General features: G+C 43.3%; 2 protein-coding genes across 2 annotated transcripts; one reads left to right on the forward strand and one right to left on the reverse strand.

Moving 5' to 3' along the window:
• The first annotated feature begins 1,146 nt into the window (after positions 1–1,146).
• tcte1 (t-complex-associated-testis-expressed 1) lies at positions 1,147–6,798 on the forward strand. Its single transcript, XM_070988087.1, has 5 exons — positions 1,147–1,199; positions 3,282–3,454; positions 3,538–4,106; positions 4,860–5,309; positions 6,628–6,798. Exons 1-5 carry the CDS (start codon positions 1,147–1,149, stop codon positions 6,796–6,798), a joined length of 1,416 nt encoding a protein of 471 aa, XP_070844188.1.
• Positions 6,799–7,209: 411 nt separating this feature from the next.
• tmem151ba (transmembrane protein 151Ba) lies at positions 7,210–17,533 on the reverse strand. Its single transcript, XM_070987231.1, has 2 exons — positions 16,968–17,533; positions 7,210–14,099 (listed from the first exon to the last, which is right to left on the reverse strand). The coding sequence occupies exons 1-2, from the start codon at positions 17,049–17,051 to the stop codon at positions 12,657–12,659; spliced, it is 1,527 nt and encodes a 508-aa protein (XP_070843332.1). The 5' UTR covers positions 17,052–17,533; the 3' UTR covers positions 7,210–12,656.
• Positions 17,534–19,382: the final 1,849 nt, after the last annotated feature.

The following is a 19,382-nucleotide window of genomic DNA, read 5'->3' on the forward strand; positions in this document are numbered from 1 at the left end:
ACTGGTGTGGCCCTTTAATCCATAATTTCTGTGTTTCTTCAACAAACTCGCTGACATTTTCCCCCCACTGTTGTTATTTTATGCTTCATTCAGCGACGCCCTACTTTCTGTTCACCCACATGCCCACCTGGGAGTTGCCTCGCCTGGCACACAAGCTGTGTAGTGCTGTGCTGAAAAAAAGGAGCATTAATCAGTCCCAAAGGCAACACAACACCCCCAGAGCTTACATCACGTCTCGCTGGTCCTGCCTTACAGAAACAACTGCATGCTTTCACCTCGCAAGATAATGTGAGAAGCTTTTATGTTTAATGAAAGGCTGTTTGTCAAAGAGCACCCGTAGAGTAAAACATTAAGTTCTAGAGCATGCTCACATGGTATCACAGCGATCCTGTTTAAAGATAGAGCCTCATCTCGCAAAGAAACTCTTCACTTTGCCAGAACTCCTTCCATCGTCTGGTCATGGCACACGCGCTGTGTTGCCTTGCAGTCTTCATGCTGTGGATTTAGTGCTGGAGCTGCGTTTGTCCACCAGAGGACGAGGGACGTTGACTGTAGCTCAGATGATCGCTGCATGTGTTCAGTGCTCCAGTGTCCAAATGAAATGTCCTGGTGTGAGCCAGTACACCCAGCTGCTCTGTTTGGATGTTTACTGGCAGTTGTTGATAATTGGCCTTTCTAATTGAAGACATTATAAGATGTCACAGTAGGAGAAACGCAGGTATAAATAATAAATGAACGAAGGCCAAATTCCATTTAGCTGCTTCAGGTTCAGGTCCCGCTCGCCGGCTCACTGTCGTGGCTTACTGGGAATCGAAAGGAGTCGTTCTTAATGTTATTAGTGACACACTTTTCCTACTACACCAAGTCAGAATGTCTACCATGAAAAAGACCTTTTACTTTGAAAGAGCAGCTCCACTCAACCCTGGTTTGAGTTAAACTGGACTAAGCACTGAACTGAACTGTGTCTTTTACTATAAAATGAACTGAAACTTAAAGAAAATGTAAATGGCATGAAAAGATATACAGACTTTTTGTATTTATATATTTGTGGCTATGGCTCTGTGTGCGGTCGGTATAACGTTACATATTCTTTTCCAGAAACCTTCCCGTGAATTCACTGTCACATGCAGGTATCAGTCCCAAATCATGTTTGACAGCAGATCCACGCTGCCTCATGCCGAGACAGTGACGGCTGATCGGTGAACCTGTGCTGTTCTTGTTCGGTCCAGATTCAGGGACACCCGGCGGCGTGATTCAGCCCCCTCTGACTCTACCCTGAGTGCACTGGAACAGCAGCTCGCAGAGGCAGTTTTTGCCTCCTGTGCTGTGGATGGCTGATGTCACGCCAGTCCATTAAAGCGGGAGTACGAGGGAAGCGTGTGTCTGTCAGGCCGTATTACGTGAGGACGACAGTGATGGACTGCCTCGGGGCTACAGTTAGAGCCTCTCATTCCTCCATCCAACCCTCCATCCCCTCTTGGAGCAAACTTATAATGCCAGTAACATCATCTCTCTCTCTCTCTGCCTTTCCATATGGAAAACACTATCAGCTTTTACTGCCTCGTGTACCTGCCTCCATCCATGTGAGGTCCTGTGAGCATGTTACCCAGATAATTACATAATTGATTAAAGCCGCTTTAGCTGAAACTATTAGTCTAATAAGGGGTTGGTCGATGGACAGAAACATCATCTGCAGCTATCAGTTAATTGTTTCAGTCACTTTTTAAGGCAAAATGACAAAAATTAACAGGTTCCAGCATCTGAAATGTGCAGATTTGATGCTATTCTTTATCCTAAACCAAATATCTTTGAGTTTTGGACATTTGATCAAACAAAACAAGCAATCTGAATACATCACCTTGGGTTCCTGGATGTCATAATGGCCATTTTTTAAAATCATTTTCTGATTTTTTACAAACAAATGACTTGACTTAATTTATCTCACTCTTGCTTCAAAGCAGATTTGAGGGAGGAAACCACTGATCTACTGATTTGTAACCTCCAACACAGTCGCTGTGCACCTGCTTTGTGTTGTTGTTTGTAAGAAAGATGGATTCACTCCAGCGTGCTCTCATCCAAAAGGCCCGTGGTCCATATCCGTGGTCCATCTGCCAGTTTTGTAGAATCCAAATGTTCTTCACAGCATGATCAGGCTGAACAGCGCAGCATCTCCACCACGCAGCCTCCTGCAACAGTGATGTCACACAGGCCTAAAAACACACTCATTCAACGCTCATATCTGTGTTCTCCTTTTATGTCCAACTGCGAAATTATTACTGTAATTTAATGATTGTAAGGCCAGCTAATCTTAATTTTGTGGTCTTCCCCAGGCATCTCTTTTATCCCTGTATTAAATGCTTAATAGATAACAGCTCCTTTAACGTAATTTGTCATCACTGGGTTAATACAGTAGAATGAATTGGTATTTCCAAAATTCTGAAAGTCTCTTTTTTTGTTCTTGTGTTTATACTGCGTGTGTGCGTTCAAATTTTGATCAAATCAACCAATTAATCTAATCTCTGCTGCACTTTGCACTTGCAGAACTCCATATTTCGAGGAAAACATTTGTTGCATTTCATGTACGCCGGAAATTCCGCTTTTACGACAGTATAATGTATAAAGACGCTGACAAAGAAATTCATGTTTTTTTCAGCGGAATTTTTCAAAATTTCAGTTATTTTCTGTCTTCTAAATACAATGGCAGACACTAAACCTAGAGACGTTAGCTGGACACAGCATGTGTATGCTTGAAGTACGCCGCTCTTGCTCTCAGTTAATGTTCAGGGCAGAGTGCTCAAAATTCCGGGGTAAACTAAATCAGACAGCGTGCTGTTACCAAGGAAACGGATGAAGCCCAGACCAGCGCACTGCAGGTACATGCTAACGTTTAAACGTTGCGTTGTGTGTATGTGAATAAACGGTGTTAAATAAATATTAAGTGTCTGTCGGTTTACTGCTTTACAGAAGTTTTGTCATGGGTTCATTAATTAGGCGTAGTTTTAAGGTAGTAGCATTTAAGTTAACGTGAGTTTGGAGGCAACTTAGCTAAGTTAGTTTAAACACACTTGGCTAACGTTAGCCGCAGAATGCGTATGGCAGCGTGTTGATGTTAGCTAATGCTCATAGATAATTACATTTCAGTTAATTTAGACGTTAAATGTCATTAAACAAACTACCATCACTTAAACACACCTGGAAATAAATAAGAAACCATCTACAGTTACTGTGCTGTGAAACCTTTAATGTGCATTTTCACACTAATGTTTATTCTTTTTAAGCAGAGGACACAAAAACCCTGCCACAATGCCCGCGTCCCCCTGTCCCACAGGAGCCAACCTCAGCCCAGCTAAAGGCATGACAAGGAGGATCATTGCTGAAGACCCAGACTGGTCCCTGGCTATAGTGCCCTGTCTCTCAAACCTCTGTCTGCGGAGCATCATGAGAAACTTTGAGGGTATGCTGTTGTTTGCACTACTATTATTATTCACCCTTCCACTTATAATGTCAAACTTTATGCAAAATGTGAACCTGTTACAGAAAAGCCCATATTTGAAGACCTGACTGATCTTCAGAAAGACTTTGTGCAGGAAAGACTGTCCACCTCCCTGAACCTGCACGTGACAGCCAACCTGATCGGCGATGGCGTCTATTGGAAGCGGTGCTGCGAGCAGCGGTGGGACGTTTGTGACGTCTCTCACTACGGCCACAGCTGGAAACGAATGTTCTTTGAGAGGCACGTGGAGAACATGATTGAGCTTTTTATCCCAGATGTGACGGATCCAAAGACAATTCTAGAGATGGTACCACTTTGTAAGAACTATGTCAAAAGACTGGACATCTCCCAACTCCTGCCGCCTATCAAGGAGCCCCAGAAGGAGGAAGTGGAGTATGGCTACGAGTTGGCAAGTGACACTGACTATGACGGACCGTCTATGGACCACTTTGACTTTAACATCCTGCTCAACAAGCTGGAAAACCTGGAGGAGCTCCATTTGGTGTACAGGGTCAAACAGTGTGGTATGAACTTTGAATGGAAGATGTTTGAGATGACTAACAGAGACTGTGAGTCCCTCGCCAAGGCCCTGAAGTCCTGCAAGACTTTGAAGGTGAATGTTGATCTCTCTGCAGTGGTTTTATGGCACGCTGGCTCTGATTGTTTGGAGCATGTTTGTTTGTTGTCATTCAGCACTTCTGACTTTCTTGGCAGTCGTAAAGCATCATTTACAGACATTTTACCATCCCCAGTGTCAGGAAATGGCAAAATTGTTGTTGGCACTGCCCAAGCATTAAATTCATGCTCTATTTACATCAAAGAAAAGACAGCAGAGCCTCTGGCTGCAACCTAAATAAGTCACTATTTGACACAACATGTTTGTCACATTAATTTAACACTGCATGAGGACATGGCACACATCTGGTTTCTGTGCATGATATGAGAACTTTTTTTGTCGAGTTGACATAAGTGCTGCAATTTATGATTGAGCCATCTGTTCATTGTTGTTTCGATGAATTGTCTATATTCTATCTATAAAAACAGAGAAAAACGCCCACCATAAACTCCCAGGTGACAATTCTGACTCCTTATTTTGTCCGACAGACCTGAACCCAAAGACATTTCATTTACAATGATATGAAACAGAAAAAACATTATATTGTATAAAGCATTGTCCCCCACTGTTCTGTACTGCTTGCATAATAAATAGCATTTATGTGTGTGGCAAGTTGTTGTTGAAAAAACAGAAACAGATCAGTTATTTTCACGTTCTGTGCCCTATGACATCTTAGCTGTACTCCTATTTATGTTTTTGTGCTACACACCGTATAATCTTGCTAATCTTCCTAATACACTCTTTCCACAGCTTCTAAGGCTCCATGAAAGCCACATTGAGGACAAAAAGTGCCGGGTGCTGGTGAAATACCTCTTGCACCACCCGTCCCTGAGGGAGCTCGACTTTTCTCACAACCTGATCGGAGACAAAGGAGCCAGAGCCATCGGCAAGCTGCTCGCCAATAGTAAACTGGAGAACCTGAACCTGTGTGACAACGACATTAGAGGCCCGGGAGCCAAAGCTTTAGCTCATGCCTTGTCCAAGAATTCCACTCTTTTGTCACTCAACCTGCGTCTCAACCGTCTGCGAGATGAGGGGGGCGAGGCTATTGGCAAGGCCCTGCTGAGCAACCACATCCTACGTCACCTGCACCTGGGAGGCAATGAGGTGACGAGGCCTACCGCTGTTGCTCTGGCTAAAGTGCTATTTCAGAATAACACCCTGAAGAGCGTCAATCTCTCCTGCAACAACCTGGGTGTGGTGAGTAAATGACTGTTCTTAGATCAGCATTGCCAAAGAAGACAAACCCCAAAGTTTTACCTGAGGCTGGCGCCAAAGAAAAGGGTTCAAGTTCACACAGGTGATTTAAGGAAGTTGCAGACTTAGTTTGTCAAACTCAATTTGACACAGATTTCATTGTCAAATGTGTATTTTCTTTAACCTCAGCTGCACTTGGGTTTAAAGACTCAGTCGTTCACAAGCAAGGATGAAGCGAGGTTCACCGCTTTATGAACACATGATTGGATAAAGGACTCAGGAGCACTTCATGTTGTCAGTAAACACAGTTTTTGCAAATTATTGCATTTTGTCTTTACAGATGTTCCACACAGTGTCCTAACTTTTTTGAAATCAGGATGTAAACTTCAGATTTTGGGGTTTTTATACTGTTGATCAGACAAAACAAGCTATTCAAATATGTCAACTTTGACTCTAGGAAAATATTACAGGCATTCACAGCTTCCTGACCTTTGATAGACCAAATGATTAATTAAGAAAATAGATTACTTGATAGTAAAAATAGTCCTACACACAGTAGATGTCAAGATACAGCATGGATAAAGAAAGGTCAAGAGGACAAAGGAAAACAATGAACAAAAACTCTGTAAATTATCCTTTGAGTTTTTGTTTTTACCATAAGAATGTAGCTGCTGATTAGTTATCTGTATTATTTTCAGAGGAACAGACTTTAGGAAACACTGGATTTCCTTCACCCTTGCAGCACGCTGGTGCCAGTGTAGACAGAAGAGCTTTCAAGTACAAGGTTTTTCAATTATTCATGGACATGTGGAAAACATGCAACAATGGAAAGCTAAGTAATTGTTGTTTTCCCATGAGAGGTGGATCAGATTTTTCCCCATCTCATGCTCTCTCCTCTTCAAGGTTTCACTGCGCAGTATATCTGTGAGTGGAATACACTGCGGAGGATCAAAAATCACCCACATAGCAGAAATGCAACGTGCAGTTCCATCAATACTGTGTCTGTGACCTTCGTCGGCTCGTCACAAAAATAGATATGGCTGTTTCAGACATAACGATGAAATGACACTCACCATAAGCAGTTCAGAAAGTGTGGGCTACAGTGTTTCAGAGAGCCAGAGATGCCGAGGGGGGGTTTTTCAAGGTTCCTTCCTCAGACCTTTTCAGAACAGCATCAGAGCAGCAAGCTCAGCATGGACGTGCATCAGTGCCACATGTGTTCGTGTGTTCTCTCTCCTTACCTGTGTGTGTGTGTGTGTGTGTGTGTGTGTGTGTGTGTGTGTGTGTGTGTGTGTGTGTGTGTGTGTATGTGTGTGTGCAGGATGGAGGTAAAGCTCTGGAGGAGGCGATGGCTCACAACACCAGCGTAACAGAATGCGATATCCGTCTGACGGAGGTCGACGAGCAGAGCGTTTCCTCCATTAACCAGGTGGTTTGGACCAACCAGAGTCTGGAGCAAAGGAGACGCGCTCAGGAGAGTAAAACCAAGTAGACTTCAACACCTCCTTTTTTTATCACAAACCCATCTCGATTAGTCATTGACTCCTGAACCCACTATACTGTATGCCGGTTCTGATCGCACAAAAAACACAAAATCAGCCTTTTGTTCATAGTACGTGTCGCCTTGAGAGCAAACATCCTGCTTATGATACTTAGCATTTGTCAGCTTTTTGTTTTTTTGCCCATCTTTATATTTGATGGTGGATATTTCTAATGTCAAAAGACAACTGGCAAAAGAATGTTTCTTCTTGCTGCTCTGCCCTCACCACAAGCACAGCAACATGTGCAGAAGCTAGAATAACAACAACAAAAAAAAAAAAACAGACCGTATGTCCAGTTTGCAACACACAAAGCACAGCATACCTTTCAACAACTGGCAGAAAGTAACTGTTGACACATGTTTCAGTGAACATTTCAGTTTATTGAGGAGTCTTTTTTCCTTTTTGATACACAGATTTGGTTTTCAGTCCTTATGTAACATCAAGGCAACGTTGTGGTGTTGGAGTACATACAGACTTGTGTTGTTGTTTTTTACCTATATCTACTGGCTAATAGTATAGTAGTAACATCTTTGCTTGGCAGCAACAAAACATCTTAAGTGTAATTAATGTTTTTTTTTTGTTTTTAATGTCGCAAAATCACTAGTTGTTTTCTAGAATCATATAAAAAGAGGCAAAGCTATTCTGTAAGTTGATGGTGGACGAGTACATAAAGCAATTTACATATGACAGAATACTGATTTTCTTTAGGTCAGTAATCACTATCAATAATCACTCAGCGAGTTTCCTTAAAAAGAAGTGTTTGTGTTTACGTGTGTGTGTACACCTGATCCTAAATCAGTCGAATCATTCTGACATTGTGAGTTAAATAAAGGTGCATCAAATGTGATTTTAAAAAATGTAAAAATGGGTTTAAAGGGAAACAAACAAACAAGAAAATTCATTCAAAATGTAAATTAAAAAGCAGCACAAAGATGCTGTTGGCTGCTTTACCTGAAAACTTTCATGAAGGATTGTATAAACCGTTTGTGGCTTCACAAACTCACACCTGCACATCAGGAACGTCCCTGCTTCATTTACCTCTAAGTGTGCGCGACACATTCAGCTAAGCACAACGATCCACATCGACAGTCCCTCTAACCTCTCATCTCTACTTTATTTACAGTACAAATCCTCTCTGCCCTACAGTCTTGGAAACGCACAAGATTATTTAAATATAAAAAGACGAACCCCAGAGCATTTTTGAGTGAACGAGTACATATCATAACAACTCATCTACGTAAAGGTGGGCTGAGCCATCTCTGCCTACATGACATTACATGTCAGCGTGCCACATGCACTGTTTCCTTTCTTGTGCATGAGCTCGAACGGCGCCTGTTGCTGACTGGCTGGAACAGTGTTGTGTGGCTCGGTCCGACCCTTTCAGAGAGCCAGGGCTGTGAGCAAAACCTGGATTTTCGTTTTCCAGCGCGCACACAGAACAGACAGCGAGCAGACCGTGAGGAGATATTCGCTTGATGTCATATTCAGCGAATATCAACAGTCTTTCTCCAGAATGACTCATCCCACCTTTAATACACATGATAAAGGGTTCAGTGCTTTGCATGACAAGAGCCTTTATGCTAACAGTCATCTATGGAGGAAAAATGTCCAGTTATGAACCTTCCAGGAAGATTTATCAGACCCCAAAATAGCGATTTTTGTCACTGCTGTTTCGTAAACATTGCACAGGTAAACACATTTTTCTATTCTTAGACACGACTATGTATGGATATCACAGTGAAGCCATCTGAGAGGCTCGTTGGCTAATGATGAAGGAGATCATGTGATGACTTCAGTGTAAAACAGTGACTAAAATCCAAGATTATGCACTAGATAGTGTAGCACATTGTATCCCCTGTGCAGTTTGCATGCGCTTCCTTGTGGCTTCTGTACACTTTGTCCTACAGTACATGGACAGTACATGATTCCCTGCGTTTGCACCAATGCATGCTGGGATATGATCCAGCCCTTCATGACACAGAATGAAAAATAACTGAATTAATGAATGAATTTCAATTCCTGCATCTCACTTGGTTTCCTGCTACTCGGAAAAAGAAAATGCTGTTCATGTTGCAAAGAAAGGTTGCTTCGCACACCACCAATGAACTATTAAAGGGATAGTTTGACATTTTAGGAAATATGCTTATTTGTCTCCTCGCTGAAAGTTAGATCAGAAGATTTAAACCATGTGTATGTCTATCCAGTAAATATAAGGGTAGCAACCTGCTAGCTTAGCTGAGCTTAGACTGGAAGCTACAAGCTAAGAAACATAATTAAAGCTCATTAATGTTACATTTCAGCACATACACCTGTAAAATCACAACTTCATGTTTTTATGCTTCCATTTTTGAACAGAATAAACAAACAAAATAAAATTTGTTAAGCAGCTTAGAGGTGCTGATAGTTGGATTTTGTTTCCAGTCTTTGTGCTAAGCTAAACGAACTGGCTGCTGGTGGTAGTCTCATATTTAACCTACTCTACAGACACCAGAGGAAGAAAAAAAGGTCAATAAGTGTATTTCCCAAAATGTCTACGTATAAACAATTACTCAAACATCCAAAGATAGATCTCAATACAGGTGTGTCATGAAGACCAGGACCTGGAGTGGCTTTCCCCAGCTGTTCAAACTTGGCTATTTGTAGATTTACACATCGCTAAATTAAAGAGGGTTGCCTCTCACAAACTCATTAGAAGAGATTAATTGTATTATATATTTAAATACTTTAACTAACCAGATGCAACTAACTGAACCAACATACCTACAAGTACAAGCAATTCAGTTTAAAACTGCGCTTGGCCTCCTAAAGCTGGAACGTTTGGAAGTTATGCTACTGACGTAAACCACTTTACACATTACAAAGGTCTTTAAGACATTTCTTAAGGTCTAACAGTGCAACCCCATTTAGTCATCACTGGTTTCAAACTAGCTAGTGGCTACTAAGACGAAAGAAATAGAAATCTGAATAGCTGGTGCAATCAAAATTCTGCAGAGGAGCATATATCCATCTGCACCTTTCCCTTTGTTTTCTGGAAGGGGAACATTTCAGTTCGGTTCCGCTCTTTGCAAACCTCTCATTCATGGACGATCCAGTTGTTGCACAGCTGATCCCTGCTGAAGCCTTTGAAAAGCAAAACGGAACGTCTGCATAACTGCGTCCTAAACCTAAAGGTTAGAGGAAGGAGGGATAAGCAGGTTTTTGGATGTCGTTGCAAAGCAGAATCTTTGCCCCGAATACTGTCCTGAGTTCTCGGGCCTTGCATAGATGGCCTGCTAAAAGAGTTTCAAACGGTGTTTCCTCCCCAAACTCTTCTCAGTTGAATGAAGTGTGAGGTCGGGTAGAGTCTGTGTTTTTACCATGCCTTACCCACTTTGACTATTTTCAGAGTATTCTCCAGTATTGCTATAAAGATAATCCGCAACTCCACCACATGGAATGTAATGAGTATGGCTAATTGGTCACAATTTACAGTACAGGCTCGTTAATGTGAAGACAGGCTGCAACAGGAAGTAAAGCAAAACATCTGACCAGAGGCAGGATTCTGGTATTTACTGTTAGACATTTTAATGGTCTTAATGGTGGAAAATGATCCGTGCCGGTGTGTCTTTCACTGCAGGGCTCGTGAGATGTTTCGTACAGAAATAACTGTCGTCTTGAACGAGATCTGTGCTTATTTTAATCCCTTAAGATTAAAACCATTCGCAAAGAAATGAGGAGCGCTTTGTTGTGCTGTGGGATTTTACACTTAAAATGAGCTAATCTGTTACTTTTTGCAAGCTCGTGTTTTTTTCTCTGGCATGCCTGATTTTCATCACCGCCTCCATTAAACACGTATTCTTGTGCATGGCTCGTCCGTATCATGAAATTCACCATGACTAAGACACTGCAAGCACTCATTTGAGAGGAAGTATTTTCTTTTTTAGTTCTTTAAAGTAATCCTGTCATATTATTAAATCTGACACTATCAGGAGAGAATCCAGGCCTATTTCCAGCGTCTTTGATGGCCAGCTCTCTGGCTGTCTCTCTGATACGCATCAGCAGCAGCAGCAGCAGCAGCAGCAGCAGCAGTCGGCTGCACAGAGCTGTGTTATATTACGAGGAAAATCATTTCAAAAACATTTAGGGCCTCGTTCTTAAAACCTTGTGTATTTTAAACAATAAGGTAGGGTTTCTCCAGTGCATGTTCTGTATAGCGTGTGCTGCTGTGAGTGTAAATTTGACTGTTTTAATGGGTTGAGCCTTCAGTTATAATAGCTTATGTTCATCACTAACAGTTAATCGCTAGGCACTTAAATAAAGAGGTAGGCTGAATACTAAATATTGCCAAATAAGAAATTTAGGTGGATCTTTGCGATTTTAAAGTAGCTGACACTGATCTTTGGATATTAATGGCCAGGTTTATTAGTACGTAGTTGGCCATTATATAAAGTGTACGGTTGAATGTAATTAAGAAACCGCTTGAAGAAGCTTTGTCGATTCAGTTTGAAGCTTGTGTCCTTTAGCCCACCTGTGCTAAATTATTCATGGACTGTGTTGCCATATTTAGCAAGCCGGGAAGTATAATGTCATTGCAACCAAGCGGTTTTTGAACTAACTTGATATATCAGCATCTGCATCAGACATCTATTTTTATACAGTGGGAATGTTTTCCTGTTTAAATGGATTTCCACGAGCATCGACGTCACCCAGTAGCAGAAGGTTTCACATGCAGATGTTAAGCTTTTAGATTTGGGTCAAAGATAACTTTCTAAGTGCCATAAGATGTTTATTTTATTTCAGCAAAACTATTAAGTCTTGTTAGTTATGCTTTGACCAAGAGGCTGATATCTGTGCATTTTCCTTGGCGATTCACATGACTCACATGATGCGTGGGTCTATCGTTTCTTCATTTCTCAGTCAGGCTTCCATTAGTTTTCCTTTCGTTTTTTTTGGCTATTTCTGAGGCTACGGCTGAGTCAAATCTATATTGGGCATCAAATACGGGAAAGTGTTACTCATGTTTAAATTGTCTGTGACTAAGATATATAAATATGGCATTTACAGTAGGACATGACTCCTCTTGGTATTCTTGGTTATTTGACCCTTGTCCTTATGGACGCTGCAGGACAGTATGTGACACTGGCAGTTTGGTCCTTTCAAGGGCCAGTGGGTAAGATTTAGGCGGGTCTATTGGCAGAATATGGCAGAAATAATGAAAAAGTATGTTTTCATTAGTGTGTAATCACCTGAAAATAAGAATTGTTGTGTTTTTGTTACCTTAGAATGAGCTCTTTATATCTACAGAGGGAGCGGGTCCTCTTCCACGGAGTCTGCCATGTTGCATCGGCATGTTTCTACGGTAGCCCAGAGCAGACAAACCAAACACTGGCTCTACAGAGCACCTTTCATGTTTTTCACAGCCACCGTGGTTCTCCTACACGCTTGGAAGGGGAGCGTGAAACAAGGTATTCAGTTGGTTGCAACCTGCAACCTCATCACTAGATGCCACTAAATCCCAAACACTAGTCCTTTAAAGTGGTTTTGTCTTTTAAACAACAGTCTCATCGATGGCATCAAGTCTTTTTTTTTTCCCTGACTTATTGACTGTACTGTAAGGACGTTCCAGTTATACTTTGTTTCCTGTTTACTTGAAGCTGCAGTATCTTCAGAAACTGGAACAAATCCTTGTTTGCGGTCAGTTGTAGGTGGCTGAGTTACATCTGTTGTGAAAGGGAGAAGTCAATGTCAGCCCAACGCTAGTGTAAAGAGGTTTCTCTCTCTGTTCCTCTATCATTATATTCCTTGCTCAGATAAGTCTGGCAGCTGTGGGTCATAGAGAAGTCTCCACGCAGGAGCCGTTTCTGTGCAGAGAGCGGTGGTCGTGGTTGAGGCAGCCTTCGTTACGATGCACAATGAGCACTGGGAAGTACAGAGCGTCCTGGTAGGCTGGAGGGTTCTCCTCACTGGTCTGCTGGCCTGACAGACAGCGCGTGCTCTCAGTGGGGCAGGACTGCTCATTCAGGCTCCCGCTGCTCCTCCACAGGCAGCTCCGCCTGGAGCCGTACAGCCGGCCCAGCGAGAAGCGGCTGGCGCTGAAGGGGATGCGGGGACTCCCCGTGTTGCAGATGCTGAGGGCGCTGCGAGAGAAGATGGAGGAGCTGCTGATGGCACGGTGACAGCGCTCACAGTTCTGCCTGTAGCTACCGTAGCCTCCACATATGGAGTAGCTGTTACAGCTCCCTGAGAGCTGGGCCAGGTCCATGAGAACGGCCTCTGAGTAGCTGGGCACCAGCTGCTGGTTGGAGCGGATGTGCCACTCCAGCTCCGTGCTGTCGATTGTGTTGACTCGTGGGATGTGCCTGCAGTACGGCCGCTCCTCAGATGGCGTTACTGGCACATAGTCAAAGCCGAACAGCTTCTCTACATGGTAGTGTACACAAGCAGTGCGGTACTCCGTCAGCACCCGCAGAGGCCAGGAGAGGGTGAAAGCAGCAGCCGCCCAGAAAGTGGAGTTGGATGCATACCAAGGAAGGTGATCAGGGTCAGAAAAGGCAATCATATACTCCTTAAAGTCTACATTCTTCAGGTGCATCCCCTCACGGGCCTCCATGTAGTCATCCAGGCCCTCATTCTCTGTGAAGAACCTGGCCCGCTGGGTCAGGTAGGTGTTCTCTGACTCCACATTGGCAAAGCTAAAGCACTTAGTGAACCTCAGCCTGGTGATGGCAAAGTCCTCCAGGCCCAGCAGGTGCTTCGAGATGTCCTTAACCCCACAGTTTCCGTAGTCGAACTCCGCCTCAGCCACGTGGGTGTTGACTCGCTCGTGGTAGACCTGCGTGGTGGTGTAGGCATCTCCGTTACGGTACCGCGTCACCTGTCGCGTCCTCCTGACATAATGGTAGCTAATGGCCTTCCACCAGATGCAAGGCGTAGCCTGCTGCATTCGCTGGATGCGCTCCGCCACGCTGTCCACATCCACCTTGTACTGCAGCTCATTCCTGGTGTAGCAGTGCCAACACTCCACCAGGTAGACCACGTAGAGCATGACCAGGAAGGCCAAAGGGATGTATATGTAGCCGTTGGAGCAGGGACTGTCATGGTACATCATAGACTTTCCCTTATAAGCGCTGTCGAAGGAGAGGCGCGTGACTTTGGTCACTTGGCACCAGGCCATCACCCCGACGCAGCTGTACATCAGCAGGGACAGCAGCAGGCATTTCCAGTGGGTTTCTTGACACAAGGATTTGGTCAGAGACTGTTTCTGGGGCCGCTGCTACAAAGAACATGAGAAAACACCAATAAATTAACAGAACAATGGTGTCAATGTGTTTTTATTCAACATAGTAATTGAAAATAATAAAGCAAATTAGCGACCTAAAAGCAATTAGGAACATAAAGGGTTGTATTACCTCTAATTACACACTTCAGTATAAAATTGCAACTTAATTTATGAGCATAAGTATGACCTATATATGCCTTAGGTATAAAATTAGAAACAGTTCAAAAGTAGTGGCTCATGCATATAAAATATTTAAGGAAATATTCTGCGTTGTAAGTGCTTTTGCATAGTTTATGCATGAGCTGTGAGCCAATTTCTCATATCTTGGTCAGCACTTGTTATAATCAAAAGACTCACCCACTCATCGAATGAAATTCAATAAAAATCTCTGATTAACGCAAAAGTGCAAAGTCAATAATAAGCCTTTGTGCATGTGTTCATATAAATTTGAGAACAGAAAAGGAGTGGAAAACAAAAACAGAACAGGGGTATAGATTCCGCATTTAATGTGAAGCCAGGCATAAAAAAGCAGTTGTTTGACTCTGGCAGCGTAGAGCTGGTGCCATCCTTTACCACCGCAGGGAACAGCAACCCCCAGCGCCTGCATCAAGAGCTAGTCACGCCTTCTGGGAGTGCTGTCACACAAACCTGGCTGCGATTCAAAAGCCCCAGGAAGGATGAATTATAATAAAATTCATTCAAAAAATTAGCATAGCAGACAATGCACCAGGGCACAGTCTGCAGTGTATTAAACACTTCAGGTTGAACTGCAGCAGCGCTGATTTAGCTGAAAAACAAAGGTTATCCTCTGCATCTCTCGCGTAGGTCAGCCCCTGCATACGAGTGACCACAACAGCCGAACAACCAGCATCACTGCATCGATGTATTGAATTCAATATGTCAGCTGTGTGCTCTTTGAGTGACAGATGAGCATAAATAATAAATGTTCTTTCTCCATAATTATCTTCCTCACCTCGGTCACGTGGTCCCCAAGTCCCTTACCAACCCAAGCTTACACCCCGTGGGGTCAAAGGGATTAAAATCCCCCATTGAGATGAACCTACTGCAGAAGGAGCATTTACTCACTGTAGCATCCGGCACACGCTCGACATCTATAATCAATACAACATGACATACTTTGCGGCTCATGTTACACTTTACAGTTTCTATTTAAGCAGCAGCGATAATGATGAACAGTCGCGTAGACGGAAACATGACTCTGCAGACGAGCGCACGTTTTTATGGAAAACAAACTGTACCTGTGCTTGATTCAAAATGATTTGACCACAAACAAATGACATCTCAATTAAAAACTCTCTGGGTGAGGCGATAACAGAGCTGTTCATGACACATGGACAGCAGAGAAGGAAGGAAGTGACTCACCGCATGCACACAGTGGTGTTGACATTTTTGATACATTAGACAAATGACCAAGAATGACCTCTTATAAGGCACACGGGGGGAAATATCTCACACATTTGTCACACAGGGACACAATGAGAGAGGAAAAACCACCAGCGGTTTTGATTTCCAACATGGATTTGATGAAGCAGACGAAATTACATGTAAAATATTCAAGAAGTTGCTCAGGAATTCGGGCACGTGGGTCCAAAACATGTTTCCTGACAGTGTGATCTGCTGGATTTAAAAGCTGCTTCCAAACTGTGCTAATACAGATTTTTATTTTACACGATTATGGTGTACAAAGCCTCCAAGGTTCAGTCGTCTGGAGGCTCTGCTATGGTTGTTATTATGGGCACTGTGATACACAAGCACACGAACAACCTGTATCCAGACTACAAAATGTAAAATTAAACATATACTGATTAGGAAACAGCATTTTCAGATATTTTGCTCATCATCCTGCATCTTTATATCCCAATTTTACCTTTGTGTGTTATAATGTCCATAGACTTTCATAAGTTGACTGTGGCTTTGACTAAAAACACTTTTCATTGTATCTTTATTGTCTTTATTTGGATTTATTTCTATAACCATTGAGCATTAGGGTGGAAAAATATGTTGTATCTACAGGTAGGATAAAATCCATTAAACGCCCTGTTATGAAATGTTTCCATCAGAACCCTCCAGACTGCACCGTGGTGCCTTTAACGAAGCGCCTCTCACACTCATGGACACTTTCTCTTGACATAATAAGACCAGCTAGGTTATATAAAAAGCCTCTTGTGTAATGGATATGTAACTTGTCCAACATGTGTGTTTGTAGGGGAAGTGTGCGCAGTGACAGACGGGAAGAGGGGAAAGCGGGACTGATAAAAAATGTGCAACATTTGAATTTAATCCCTATTATCCCTGTTTCCCACCGCAGGGACATTTTTTATCATGTTTTAGTGGTGCCAGATCTGGAGATGCCGTTATAACATTTCATGCCTGTCCTGGCAGACAGTTTAACTCACTGTCTCTGTCTTTAAACCCTCATGGATTCTGTTTCGGTGAAGACTTTTGTTTTGTTCTGTGAGCATTTCACCTCTCTAACAGTGAATTTGGATTCATTTTCCCGAGGACGCTTTCCAGGACCCGCAGGAGGTCCCCGAACCACATCTTGGAAACCACTTGTCAGGATGAGAGACAAACAGGAGTACAGCCGCGCACGTTCACACTCTCGGGCGCGCGCTTGGACGCACGGGTTCATGTATTGCTGCACGTTAGAAAACAATTGTCCACTTTAAATCTCAAGCGTCCGCCAACAGGCCCCAGTTAAACCCTAATCTCCAAAATCTGATTATGATAGTGAGATTACAGGGACTGCACAGTGAGATGAATGAAATGTGGCACACTAATTAAAGGCTGAATCTGCCCTCACATGCATTTGGGTAAGAAAATCAGACAATGTGTCCTCACCTCCTCTCTGGGGCTCTCCGGCTCCTCTTCGGGGACGGTGGTGGCGCTGCTTTCACTGGCCGTTGCAGCCGATGCTGGGGACATGATGACAACGGTGTAAAAACCGGGGCATGGATCTCCTGATGGGATGGGGGTTTACCAAATCAGAGTGAAGCATAAAGCCACCGAGAGCCCCTCATCATCACCCATGATAAACCCGTCCGGCCGGAGCCCAGATGGAACCGCGTAAAAGACCCATCATCCCAGCGTCTTCCAGGTGGGCAGACGTCGCCGGGTATCGCCTACGGGAATCCGGTCATTGTGCCTCGGAAGGCGCGCAAAATAGGCTGAAAGACTCCTCCCGCGATGCACTGACTGGAGATGCTGCTGCAAGGGATGCAATGTTAGGAGATGGCAAAGGCGGCAGTCAGCTCCTCTCCCTGCAGGCTGTGCCCATGGCAGCCAGGGAGGCTGAGGAGCAGGACAAAGACGACAGGCAGCGGCACGTGTGAGCAGCCACCCCGACACCACAATGTAAATAACACACACACGCGCACGCCCGCACGCACGCACACTCCTGTTCAAGTGGATCCACACAGAGGCGGTGCTGCAGAGGAGCCCACCCCCTGCATCAAAGAAGATGCATGTCTGTATTGACCAATTACGATGATAACATCCGCTTTAAACAATATGAGGGTAAAATAGTGGAACAAATCATAACAAGAGCTGTTTCCTGCGGGAATACAGTGTAATCACCTCATGCTTGGCGCTTATGAAAACAGAATATTCAGCCTCCACACTGTGAAGTCAAGACTGAGCACCACAGACAGGGACAAACAACATAATGAATAAAGGAGAATAAGCCTGCAGCGATTCTGCGATGCTCATGTTTTGGTTGAGGTTGTGTTACACTAAGTTTCAAGTTTGTGTGTCGCTGCACCAAATTGCATTTAGATAAATTATTATGCAGAGAACATGCTGCAGCTTGACGTCCCTTTCAGATTTCAGTGTATGTATTGTTTATCGCCTCATCATTCTTTGTTGGTTATTTTATATCTTTTCAGGACTTAATTTATTGTTCTGTCTATGCAAGCATTTCCTATGCACGTACAATGTTTAAACCGGAGTCACATTCCCTGTGTGTGCACGCATGCTTGGCCCATAAAGCCCATTGTGATTCAGATTCTGATCCAAGCCACTGTTTAGTTGATGTGGGTGCAAACGGGGCATCGTCAGAGCCAAACTGTGTGAGTGTGAGTGGTTCCTGAAGCGCTTTATGTTTCTCTTTTAGTGATATCTTTTGTGCTGTATGCGACTGGAGTTCAGCTGTCGGACACATGACCCCATCGCGGTGATCCTCCTGTCAGTGAAACAGAAAATCTCCCCAAAATTTTACAATAGAATTAATGCATTTTGTTCATTCACAAGCTGTTTTTTTAGTGCATTATGTTCTGTTTTCTGCTGATTAATCTAGCTGTAATCAGTACTAAACAGAGCTTAAACATTTTTTCAATCCTAATTATGCTTTTATCCTCTTTAAAACTGCAACACGTAAACAGACTACATATCATGCTGTAATGAGAAAGCAAAAGATGACGCAGTCATGCTGTTAAAATGAAATACAAGAACATGCAATAAGAAGACTGGTAATATATAGAAGAATAATCTACATCCCTCTCATTGCTGTTTCTCATTCAAGCAGCGCTATTTGCCTTCACCTTACACGAGCCCTTGTTTATCATAGCCCACAGTATATGGACGTTGGACTGGGCCGCTGCTGGCAGAAAATGGAAAAAGCAAACATAGCAGTAGATGACATGAAAACAGATGGCGGCTCTTGGCAGCAGCAAAGCTCTCTCTTTGACAGTCACTATTGTTTTTTAGACTAAATTTATGATGAATCTGGCCCTCTCACAGCAGAGAGCAGCGGCTGCGTAAGTGAGCCCTCTGACGGCCAAACCACAAGAAGCCTTTTCATGATGGTGAAAGAAACAAGAAATGATAGCTGGGTTATTCCTGAACTTTTGGGGAGGTCAAAAATCTACACGTATTCTCTATTCCTCCACGCAGGCCTGGGGAAAAATACCGGATGGATGCAAATATTTGTCCCGTGTTGTCTGAGATTAATGAAGTTATTGTTTGAATGCATCAGTGGAAACATAGTGGAGGCCCCTCACAAGCATGCAAACCCACTTTGCATACTGTGGAGTTAATGTGAGACTGTGTGTCAAAGTGCACTGACATTTCAGCGGCTTCTAGACTCGAGCAAAGGACACATTACAGCTCTAATGACTCTTCAGTGTCACTGACAGATTAGATTAAATTAAATATTTATGTAAACCAAATTCAAGGTTTGCTGCTTCTCAGAAGAGACTAAAATCCCTTGAGTGATAAAGTAGTGTAGTTCAGACCAAGGTTAGGACTTCCGGTTATACT

This window comes from Chaetodon trifascialis, chromosome 19 (genome assembly GCF_039877785.1).
Source record: "Chaetodon trifascialis isolate fChaTrf1 chromosome 19, fChaTrf1.hap1, whole genome shotgun sequence".
Classification (NCBI taxonomy): domain Eukaryota; kingdom Metazoa; phylum Chordata; class Actinopteri; order Chaetodontiformes; family Chaetodontidae; genus Chaetodon; species Chaetodon trifascialis.